This window comes from Haplochromis burtoni, unplaced genomic scaffold, assembly GCF_018398535.1.
Source record: "Haplochromis burtoni strain Fernald_Lab_line unplaced genomic scaffold, NCSU_Asbu1 Contig_2088, whole genome shotgun sequence".
NCBI classification, from domain to species: Eukaryota; Metazoa; Chordata; class Actinopteri; order Cichliformes; family Cichlidae; genus Haplochromis; species Haplochromis burtoni.
Window position 1 is genome coordinate 1,179 of NW_024584449.1, and position 12,282 is coordinate 13,460.

The following is a 12,282-nucleotide window of genomic DNA, read 5'->3' on the forward strand; positions in this document are numbered from 1 at the left end:
GCAAAGAGGAAGATGAAACAACAAACCAAAAGGCTGCTTAAGCATCAGAAGGAAGAAAAGGGTTCAGAGCTGTGTTTGTCGACTTAAAAGCAGAAATATAACAAGCTGTGGCTGCTGCATTGGCTACACAAACACAGCTTGAGCATGAACAACAGCTATGACGACAACAACAAGGTCCAGGCCCAAGATCTGCACCAATGTGGAATGCTGGAAGAGAACGCTTTAGAGGGGAATCCTAGCCAGAGGTGCATGAAAGACAACAAAGGAGGCCTCAAATGGACAGTCATTTGCTTCGCCTGTGGAACGAGAGGACATTGGAGGAATGAATGGCCAAACCAACATCCGCAACAGATGAGGGCCCGTAGACCAATATTTGGACCACAACAACGGATTCCAGACTATGACAATAGGAGAGCACCAAACTACTGACAAATGCTCCAACCAAGACGGAGAGGTGGTCCCCAAGATCTAGACCAAAACCCATACTGATGGGGCCCTGGAGTATGTGCAGGTCCGATTTCAACACCTATGACAGAGCCAATTGAAATCTGTATAATCGAAGGTGAGAAGGTGTGCTTAATGGCTGATGGTGGAACAATAATTTCATCATTGAACATTTTAACCATTGCCAACAGACACTCTACAGCTGAACTGACTTGGGCTCAGAAAGAAGGAGTGGCGTTTTGAGACCAAACAGGCCTAGGCACAAGCAGTGGCCTTTACCTCACCAGACTACAAAACAGATTTTTGTGGATATTTCTGAAAAAGTTGGAATTGTAAATGCCATACTTTCTCAAAAAAGGAGGGAGAAAGAAGAAGATTGGACAACATGGAAAATGGATGAGAAACATCAGCAGAAAAATCAAGAGAAAACGCCCATCAAAAGCCATCAAAGATCATTAAAAGTCAACATCAAGTATCGAGTTGAGGCATTTTTGAGCTCAAATGCATCCACTTTGACACCAGCAAGAAAGATAAAGATATCCAGCATGCTCCAGCCGCCTATCACCCATGGCACTCAAGTAATCAACATGTCTGAAGCAATGACATCAAGGAAACATCAACAACATGACTGCAAAGGGAAGCAATTAGATTGACATTAGATCTATAAACTGAGCCACTAGAACATCCAGATCTTGAGAAAACTTGCTAAGGTGAGACAGAGCCATGATGAAAAGACACATGAAAACATTGGTACAAGGAAATCTGCCTTAGCTCAGGTGGCAGAAATTTTGGCTCTCACCAAAAGCACTACAATTTGCAAGAGGAAGAAGGAGTAAAACATCTATATTGACTCAGCAATGCATGTCATGTGGATCACAATGGAAATGGAGTTTTCTACAACCAGTACTCCAGTAAACAAAGAACGATTGGACGAACTGATACCAGCTGCCCAGGGAAGTGGCAGTGATGAAATATAAGGACATCAAAGGAACTAAACATGGTTGACAAAAGGAAATGAAGCAGCAGACCTGGCAACTAGATAGGAAAGGAGGGCATCAAAGTCAAATGAACGTCTTACCATTCAGCATCGCAGGCCATTGTAGAGAAGCTAATTAAATTTTATAGAGGAAACTAGCTAAAACCAGAGGAATATTTTTGTATAACAAAGGGTATGGTAGATTTGTCATGTCCAAAATAGAGTTATGTAATAACAAACACTGGTCCACGTGATTAAGGTTTTTCCCCTTAAAATAGTCAATCATTAAAAAGTAGAATACAACCAGCATGGCCATATGTTAGGATGTGGTATTGCAAAAGAACAAAAGCAAAAAAAGGAAAGAAAACCCACTGTGATCAACTTTGATAAATTCAAATTATAATGTACCTGTCATGGTCCGTGGTCCTGTGTGTGTGGAATGTGTGATGCTCGGGTAGCCACACCCCCGGGCTGGGCCATCACCGGCACACCTGCTCTCCATCGGGGTGATTACCTGAAGAGCTACTTAACCCAGCGCTGACGGATGCTCCACGCCAGTCTGTTAATCACCTCTCTGTGGTAACTAGACTCCCGCGAAAGCGTTGCATTACTATCTTGTTGGAGCTGCGTTAAATCTGCCTACTTGTGTCTAGGTTTCGATCCGGCGTTCAGCGTCTGCCACCTGCCTGTCCTCCTGCTCAATTGGATCACCTGGTGCATCATCTGGCCCCTTCACTACCTTCACGGATTCCCTTCTCACGGACTTCCCTCCCAAGCTCCCATGGTCCTGCTCTAATCGTAAGCCAACTATTCTAACTCAGTCTTGATGTGCTTCCCCCGCTTCCCGGCTCCCTAGTAATCTTCTCCCTTTTCTGTTGCAGCCTCCCACGGTCCCGATTCCAGCTTCCTCGCATCATTGTTTCCCCGGGTTTTTTAGTTCCTCGTTTTGCTCCTCTGGTTTTCCCGGGTCGCCTTTTGTTATTATAATTAAGTGTTTTCTGCTAGCGCTTGAGTCTGCGTCTGGATCCTTTTCTGCACACGCGCCGCGGCGCATGACAGTACCATTACACTCAGAGGATCAATATGAAATTAAATGTGTGTAAATTTTGTATGAAACACATGACTGATAACTGTTCTGTCCTGAGCTCATTTCCTATAGCACCCAACTTGACCACACCACCCGTTTTCACGCCAAAGGACGGTAATTGCACATGTCTGATGGAGGAATCTCAACAAAAGTTGGAAAGGTAAGCCCCGATGGGGGTGACAACACCATAAATGTCACTTAGGATCAAATTCCTAAAATTTTGACACCAGGGGCAGAGTTGTTAGAAACTGTTAAATTTTCTGCACAGCACCTGGTCAGGTACTTGCACAGATGTCCACTTGGGACAGCTAGTAACAGATATAGGTCATAGGCAAAATACAGCTGTCCAGAAAGTTGAAATAGATGGTCCACTTTGACAATTTTAATCCTACACAATATTCTCCAAAGTTTGTAGACAGAGGAGTTCTAGATAAATATAATTTAGCAAACCCCATAGCTATTGGGGGTTTGAATCTATAGTATTTCAAAATAACACCCGATAAAATGATTGACCATGTTGATTATGTTCATTACAATGTGCAGAGATTGGCTTACTTGACCAGGGAATGCAATAACAGGACTATCAGTACAGTCGACGTTAAAGTCACTTGTAACAGTCCAGAATAGGATGTTGTTGGATATGCTCTTGGCGGAAAAGGGATTGGTGTGATCAAGGTTTGGTTTGGCCTGTTGTACGTATATTTCAAAATGATACAGCTCCGGATGGGTCAGTTACCAGGGCATGGAAGGATGACAGACATTATCAAATGAGGTGAAGGAATTTTCTTGGATTGAAAATCCTCTGGGTGAGTGGTTGACTGAAACATTCAGAAAATAAAAAACTGTTGCTTTATCATTGATGCTGTAATTGGCCACATTCACAGCTATATTGACTTGTTGTGGATGTTGTCTATCCCATGTTTGAAGACTCTAATTAACAGATTGAAAACAGCAGCACTAAAGAAAGAACATGCAGTGCCACCCTATCTGATGCCAGTGTCAGTTGGGATCAGTGATGAATCAGGTGAGCTGGATTCATGACTGAACTGAGACATAAATTGCCCCTAGGTGCGTAGAGGTAGAAAAAGCTAAATGTATATTGCTATTTTCGTGCTTAAGCTTTTAATGATCAAAAGAAACTGAGTCATGTTTAGAAGATAAAATGCCTGTGTTTGTTTAGTGCGTCCTCATGAGGAGTCAGGCTGACGGTCTGTAAGACCCATGTAGCACTTATGTGGGTTTATATACAGTACCAATGGATAATAACCAAGGTAATGAGTAATTTGGGCTAGTATCAGAAGATTAAGGATGACTCTTAGAGCTCTGGTACATGAACGACAGAGAAACCAGACAAAACACCGTTGTGTGGCTTAAAAGTACTTTAGTGATGTTAAGCCTTTTAAAAGAATTTTGTAAACAACACAGGATTACAACAGGTTTTAACAGAACTTCAAGTATAAATTTTTCCCCCAAAGTAGCAAAAAAATAGAATAAAATTGTGCACAAGTAAACAATTAGTCTTTTTTAAGTCCAAATGGTATCGGTGGGGCCCATGACAAATGGGTGTATTGCAATAGAGTCCATCCAATGAGGAGTGTGTGTGTGTGTGTGTGTGACCGCACTACTTGTACGGTAGAGGATTGTAGCCCATCAATGTGCAAATGAGTGTGTGTGTGTGTATGTATATCGTCTCCTAGGATCTTGGGTTGGCTCGCCATCCAGTGAACACTGGAATACTCTGGGATCTGGAACCGCTGACCTGGTCTTTGGATTCGTCCCATACAAAAACCGCTGTCTATGTGTTTATGTGACGCCACAGCTTAGTAAACCCTCCGGTTTCGCTCTGCCCTCGATAACAAGTTTTAGCCCGCCCGCTCGGTTCAGCTGTAGAAACAAGAGATTAAAAACTTTTTGTATTGATCTCATTTCACTTTCATTAAACAAGGACAGTAAGAACAGGAACAATGAACATAAAATGTTCTACTTTTTCTTCTTTTTTGTTTTTGAGATGATTTTAGGAACTGGGTTACACCCAGTATCTGACCGACTGAATGGGGATGACAGCTGATTTAGCACTGACATGACCAAAAGATCCCACTCCAGTGAAGAGGGAAAAGCTGAAAGGCTGAGTATCACACTGGAAGGGAACCTGTGGTTAAATTTGTATTGTTGTTCTGACCCCTTTGCAAAGGCAAATTAAAAAATCACAAAGACAACCAGCTTGTGTATAATTCTATTTATTTCAGAATGCTCATAACAGTGGCCAATTATGTCTATAGGTCGTTTTCACCAATATGTTTTACATACATTTAGATAAACTTTTAAAGTATGTAATATCGTATTGGTACATTTACCTGCAGTTTTATTGTCCACTATTGTGTAAAAACATTTCCATAGAGATAATATATTTTATAATTTCACTGTTAACCCCCCACCACCACCACCTTCATAGTTACACTGAATTAAACAAAAATTATACACCGTTTGCAAGATAACGAATGGGATGCTCCTGACAGAGAACTAGATGCAGGTTTTTTTTCTGTAAGGCAAGGCAAGTTCATTTGTATAGCACAATTCAACAACAAGGTGATTCAAAGTGCTTTACAGAGACATTAGAAACAAAAACAAATAAAAAGCATGATTTAAAATTGATTAAAACAAGCAAGCTAACAAACAAACAAAACAGTCTATAAAATCAAAACAGATAAAATCAGAACAGTAGATAAAATCAGTAGTTAAAATGTAAGTTTTTTAATTTAAGCTTAAGTGTGGATTTGGTGCTTTATTTAAATGCAGCTGAGAATAACTGAGTCTTCAACCTGTAGCTACTGTGATTCATCTCAAGCAGTTTCTTTATCTCCAGAGCTCCTTTCACAGTCAAGCTCTGCACAATCACTCCAGCAGTCACCTTGTGCTCCAACCAACAAAAAAGAAAATCAAGCTGGTAAATCTTAATATGACACATGTAGTTTATTTCTTGAACACTGGAGGGCACTCAGGTACTCTGTGGATGATTTAGAAGGCTTTAAGAGTAGTGATGGGTCTGTCGCGAAAGAAATGGCTCTTAGAGCAGGGTCTTTGGCTGTGTCCCACTTCAGGGTCTGCACGCTTGAAGTACGCATTTTAAGTGCGGCTGTCCCAATTCGAAGTGTACTTCAAATGCACACTCCAAATGCGCCGTCGATTTCCCCAAATATCAAGCGTGGTCCGGTGCACGCTTCGTGGTCCCATATATCCCACAATTCATAGCGCGGCGGTGGGTGTGGATAATTTTGCCGCAAAATACGGCAGAAGGGAGCGGCCGAAGAGGTTTTTTTTTTTTTCAAACTTTATTGAAATCATAAAGCGAACAGTCAGTCATTCCAGTTCAGTTTGTACAGTAGACATACAAGGCAAATAAGAGTAACAATATACAGTACAATGAAATAAGAAGGATAAATAAAGGATAGAAAGGAAAAAAAGGGATTGAAAGTTGTGACAGCTCATTCGTTAAACATTTCTGAATGAATTTCAATCAATGATAAACCTTTTTTATTGGAAGTTAATTTAAGAGAGTTTAAGTAATATTCAATTTCAATCAAAAACAAATTAAATGATGGGGTTGAGTTTTGAAATTTACATTTATGTATGTGGAATTTCCCTAATAAGATGGAGCGGCCGAAGAGTGAACTGTCAAAAGTACTGAATATGACGTCACTTATTTATGTGCGAATGTTTAATAATTAAAGTCAGTCATATATCCACAAACACAACAAGCTGAAAGTCAGTGATTTGTATATGGTATATATATATAGTATATATATATATATATATATATATACATCATAGACAATACTATAATATGACTTTAAATAATAAAAGAAACAACTGACCAACCTGTGCACTGCCTGGATTGATTACAAGAAGGCCTATGACTCAATGCCCCACAGCTGGATACTGGAATGCCTAGAATTGTACAAGATCAATGGGACCCTAAGAGCCTTCATCAGGAACTCAATGGGGATGTGGCGTACAACACTAGAGGCCAACTCCAAGCCCATAGCACAAGTCACCATCAAGTGCGGGATCTACCAAGGAGATGCTCTGTCCCCACTGCTGTTCTGCATAGGCCTGAACCCCCTCAGTGAGATCATTAACAAGACTGGCTACGGATACCGACTACGGAACGAGCAGTTGTCAGCCACCTCCTGTACATGGATGACATCAAGCTGTATGCCAAGAGTGAACGAGACATCGATTCACTGATCCACACTACCAGGCTATACAGCAATGACATTGGAATGTCGTTCGGACTGGAGAAGTGTAGTCGGATGGTAACAAAGAGAGGGAAGGTAGTCAGAACTGAGGGGATTGAACTACCAGAAGGCAACATTGCAGACATAGAGGACAGTTACAAGTACCTGGGGATCCCGCAGGCAAATGGGAACCATGAAGAGGCCGCTAGAAAAGCTGCAACCACCAAGTACCTGCAGAGGGTCAGGCAAGTCCTGAGGAGTCAGCTGAATGGTAAGAACAAGATCCGGGCCATCAACACGTACGCCCTGCCCGTGATCAGGTACCCTGCTGGGGTAATAGGCTGGCCAAAGGAGGAGATAGAAGCCACTGACATAAAGACAAGAAAGCTCCTTACCATGCATGGAGGGTTTCACCCCAAGTCCAGCACCCTGAGGCTGTACGCTAAGCGGAAGGAAGGGGGCCGGGGACTGGTGAGTGTCAGCACCACAGTCCAGGATGAGACAAGGAACATCCAAGAATACATTGGGAAGATGGCCCCAACTGACCAGTGCTCAGTGAATACCTCAGGCAGCAGAAACCCAAGAAAGAGGAGGGAGACGAGGAACCATCATGGAAGGACAGGCCCCTGCACGGTATGTACCACCGGCAGATAGAGGAGGTGGCTGATATCCAGAAATCCTACCAGTGGCTGGACAAAGCTGGACTGAAAGACAGCACAGAGGCACTAATCATGGCAGCACAAGAACAAGCTCTGAGTACAAGATCCATAGAGGCTGGGGTCTATCACACCAGGCAAGACCCCAGGTGCAGGCTGTGTAAAGATGCCCCAGAGACAATCCAGCACATAACAGCAGGGTGCAAGATGCTAGCAGGCAAGGCATACATGGAACGCCACAACCAAGTGGCCGGCATAGTGTACAGGAACATCTGTGCCGAGTATAACCTGGAAGTCCCGAGGTCAAAATGGGAGATGCCCCCAAGGGTGGTGGAGAATGACCGAGCTAAGATCCTGTGGGACTTCCAGATACAGACGGACAAAATGGTGGTGGCTAACCAACCGGACATAGTGGTGGTAGACAAACAGAAGAAGACGGCCGTAGTGATCGATGTAGCGGTTCCGAATGACAGCAATATCAGGAAGAAGGAACACGAGAAGCTGGAGAAATACCAAGGGCTCAGAGAAGAGCTCGAGAGGATGTGGAGGGTGAAGGTAACGGTGGTCCCCGTGGTAATCGGAGCACTAGGTGCGGTGACTCCCAAGCTAGGCGAGTGGCTCCAGCAGATCCCGGGAATAACATCGGAGATCTCTGTCCAGAAGAGCGCAGTCCTGGGAACAGCTAAGATACTGCGCAGGACCCTCAAGCTCCCAGGCCTCTGGTAGAGGACCCGAGCTTGAAGGATAAACCGCCCGCAGGGGCGTGCTGGGTGTTATATATAGAGAGAAAGAGAGACTCATCCAGAGAAGAGGACCTTAAAGAAACTGATGGACATTATGAACAATGCCGGGCATCCTCTGCACACGGTCGTAAACAATCAGAGGAGCCTATTCAGCGACAGGCTGCTTCTCCCAAAGTCAAAAACCAACAGACTTAAAAACTCCTTTGTCCCACACGCCATCAGACTGTTTAACTCCTCACTGGAGGGGAGAGGGAGGAGAAACAGGGGGACAAGGGAGGGCGGGAACAACTGAGTTGTAGGGGCTTTTCTACACGGTGCAATATTTGCAATATTTGTTTTTTTGTCTCTTTCTTATATTTGACTGTGCAATAATCACTGTGCAATATACTCACTCAAATGAGCAATCCTATTTATCCATATTGTATATTCTGTATCTATATATGTGTATATATGGTGTATTTATGCTTATATCCTTACTCTCATTCCCCTTAATGTATCTGTAACATGCAACTTCTTGGTGCTTTGCTACTGGAAACTGAATTTCCCGGAGGAACCCACCCGAGGGATTAATAAAGTTTCATCTAATCTAATATATCTCATAATCTGACAATACTATAATATTGGCCATATTATATTTACATTACCACAGTGAGATGACTTTAGTCTCATGAACAACATTAACTAATTGTTATTTACTAACTAATCTTAAATGACTGTTCAGCACAGAAATGAAGCCCAACAATCATGTTTTACAGTCCCGTGGTCTCAGCCTCAGATACTCAACTAATCAAAGTGATGTCATGACAAAAATGAATGACCAACAAAACATTTTTCTCCTTCATTTCTGTCAAACAATGCTGTATGTAACGTGTCTCGCGGTTAGTATCATGGTTGCTAGGCAACCTGAACAGCGCGACAAAGCGTATACCGTCCCATTTCACTTATAGTACGCACCGTACGTAGTACGCGTAGTGCGCGTACTTCAAGCGTGCAGACCCTGAATTCGGACACAGCCTCTCTCGCACTTTTTTCCTGCTTCACTCAGCATGCGAGCCTTGTGCTTTACGCTGGGAAGAGGGGGGAGGGGCGGTAGCAGTAGCACAGGAACAGAGCAGGGAGAGAGAGAGAAAGAGAGCCAGGGACAACAACGTCACATTAGAAAGGTATAGTAATCATCCACAACTATTTTCAGTTGCAGATGATAAAGGATTCAGAAAGTTTATTCATGCAGGTCCATATGACAGAGAATATGCATGTTCTTTTTGTTTTCATATTATAATTTATATTTAATTGTGTTGTGGTTTGCAGTGTTTTGTGTTGTTTCACTTTAAATTTGTAAAAGGAAAAAGCTGAAAATTTAAATAGTTAAAAGTTGAAATGTGAATAGTTGATTTTTGTATTATATGATTTATTTATTACATTTTATGTGGAGTGAATAAATAAAAGTATATTTACGGTGGCCCCTACAGACAAAGCACATACAAACTTCAAATCACGTACGAACCCTGAAGCACGTACAAACTCCAAAACACGTAAAAACTACTCCAAAACACGTAAAAACTCCAAAACACGTAAAAAGAAAACTCCAAAACACGTAAAAATACAAACTCCAAAACGCGTAAAAACACGAACAAACTCCAAAACACGTAAAAACTCTGAAACACGTAAAAACTCAGAAGCACCTAAAAACTCAAAACACGTACAAAAGACAACAGAAGTGCTCCAGGATGTTAGGGGCAGTGTTGAACTTTTGTTACCTAGTGGCTACACAAGCCAGCAAGTACCAACGACCGGATTTGGTGTGTGGTAATAACAGGTAAATGAACATTTTTTTTTAATTATTATTTGACTATATATGAATGCTTGTGTATAAATACACAAACAATACACATATGCTTTCATGCTTTCAATTGTGTAATTTAAGTGATCTAGGTAGCTCTGTTTTGGAAGTTCAGTTCATGCTAGAAATGTGTTTTGGAGTTTGTACGTGTTTTGTCTCTAGGGGCCACCGCATATATTTATATATAAACATATATAAATAAAACCACTTTTTTTTACATTAGTAATTCCTTTTGTGCATAATTTTATATTATTGTTAATAATAAATTAATTAAAGCAACAAAACAACCTGAAGAGCCGGTTCGGAGCCGAAAGAGCCGGCTCTTTTTAGTGAGTCGAACCGAAAGAGCCGGTTCTCTAAAAAGAGCCGGAAATCCCATCACTATTCAAGAGTGATTAGTAATTTACTACAAGAAATACTTTGTTGCATCATTTTAGTGTGCTCTTTGTGCGCAACAAAACAAAACAAAAAAACAAAACCTTTCATAAGTTTGCAATCTACATTAAGCTATAATGGCTAAACAAGCAGTTAGGACTTTCTTTTTTTCTGTGATAAGCACAAAAATTAAGTTAAAATTAAACCAAAGGCACAGAGATATCTGATAATGATGATTAGGCAGGTGGAAGATCTCCAGGTTTTCACTGTACTTCATTTGCTTGTAAGAGTCACATTCTCTTCTCTCGCAAACTGAAAAGAAAACAGAAATCCACTCTGGTCAGATGCTTACCACAGTGCATGCTACTCCAGGTACCTCCCATCCCTTTCATTATGAATCACAAATAATATGATGTAAAATTTGATGTTACCTTTTCATCAGAGGAGGTTGGCAACGTCTTTCCTGTGTGGATCGTTTTGATTTTTGTAGCCCTGGTTAGCGATCCAATTATTAATGGTAGTTAGATGGTCTTCGGTCATAACACCTTTGTTTTGAAGCAGAGAAAACCATGTCTTTACCATCTCTGTGCTGTGGTTCTGAAAACTGTCGTTGAAGGTGTCAAGCCTAGTTTTACTCATTGGGTTGTTCTGAAAGTTTTTGAAGTCCTTGTTACGATCCAACCAGAATCTTGGCATTGAACCAAGGATCGTCAGCTTGAAGGTGCCCACAATATCATTTTTACTTATTGTCTTGGCCAAGTGTTCTTGGAATTTTCTTGATTTTGTACTGGGAAATTCGAGATGTATTTCTTTAGGTACATAAACTGTTGGGAGTTCAAGACCATGATTTTTGCGTACATCAAAAATCTTCACAGTAGACGAGTTTGTTGCCACTTCAAGCATGGCTTTTGCTAATCTGCTATTCTGGTTATGCTTGGGTGCATTCAGTATGCTACTGACTGGTGGCTGGTGATCTGCATTGAGGATTTGTCCAATTCCTGGATATTTTCTTGCATATTGTCGACATTTTTTGTATTTGTTCACTTTTCCAACTTCTTTCCGATAGAACTCTGTGCTTTCTTTTATGGATTTTCTGACTCCAGCTCCCTCTAACATGTACCAGTCCCCTCCCCTGATCGTTTTAGTTAATTCTTTCCGCTTGATGAAAGGCTCCCATTGGCCTGGGTGTCTGAGGAGAGCATCGGCCTCCACAGATCGAAGACGATTTGCTTCCAAAGTGATCTCTTCTTCACTGGCTTGTGGTTTCATTCCACGTGCCCAAGCAGAAAACAGACAGTTCTTGCCTTTGTTGTCTATGCGCACTGTCTGGTTATTGATGTGCACATCATAATGGCCATCGGGGTATTGGTCACTCTTTGGTCTGTAGATCAGAGTCACGGTTTGATTGGCATGTCTAGTGTCTGGGCTCAGCTCTTGCATTTTGGTAAGTCTTCCATTGCTGTCCTCTGTTAGGATGACAACTTTAGTGCGAGTGGCTTCTGACAGGACTCTGATATCAAGGATGGTGCCTGCAGTCGTGGAGTTCTTAATCTTTTCAGCATGTGATCGTGAGCGCTGACCTGCCTGTCCTTCAACTTTTAGGTTAGAATTGGGGTGTTTTGGCATGTATGCAATGTATCTGTTGTTCTGTCCAGCTCTGAGCTTTTCCTCTGTTCTTTCACTCTTTAAACCCTTTCTCACATATTTACCAATAACACCATTTGCCTTGTCTTTAACAATAGAAACAATGTGACTGGAGAACGTCTGGTGGAAAACTTCCACCAAAGCATCAGCCAATAACGTACTGATGGTGCTGGCTAAATCCTGCTTGAAATCTTTCAGCAGTTTAATGTCTTCTGCAGACAGATCACTTACATTCACAGTCTCTGATTTTCGTTGCTTTTCTTTAAATATTTTCAGCTGTTC

At 41.8% G+C, this 12,282-nt stretch overlaps 1 protein-coding gene across 1 annotated transcript; it reads right to left on the reverse strand.

Annotated features, from left to right (window-relative positions):
- Nucleotides 1-10,371: 10,371 nt before the first annotated feature.
- Nucleotides 10,372-12,273, reverse strand: LOC121813623. The gene is made up of 2 exons (XM_042217503.1): nt 10,788-12,273; nt 10,372-10,668 (listed from the first exon to the last, which is right to left on the reverse strand). The coding sequence occupies exon 1, from the start codon at nt 11,980-11,982 to the stop codon at nt 10,795-10,797; it is 1,188 nt and encodes a 395-aa protein (XP_042073437.1). The 5' UTR covers nt 11,983-12,273; the 3' UTR covers nt 10,372-10,668; nt 10,788-10,794.
- Nucleotides 12,274-12,282: the final 9 nt, after the last annotated feature.

Excerpts from the sequence above, each read along its gene's own strand:
- LOC121813623 (XM_042217503.1), bottom strand. The coding sequence starts at position 11,982 with ATGCCAAAACACCCCAATTCTAACCTAAAAGTTGAAGGACAGGCAGGT.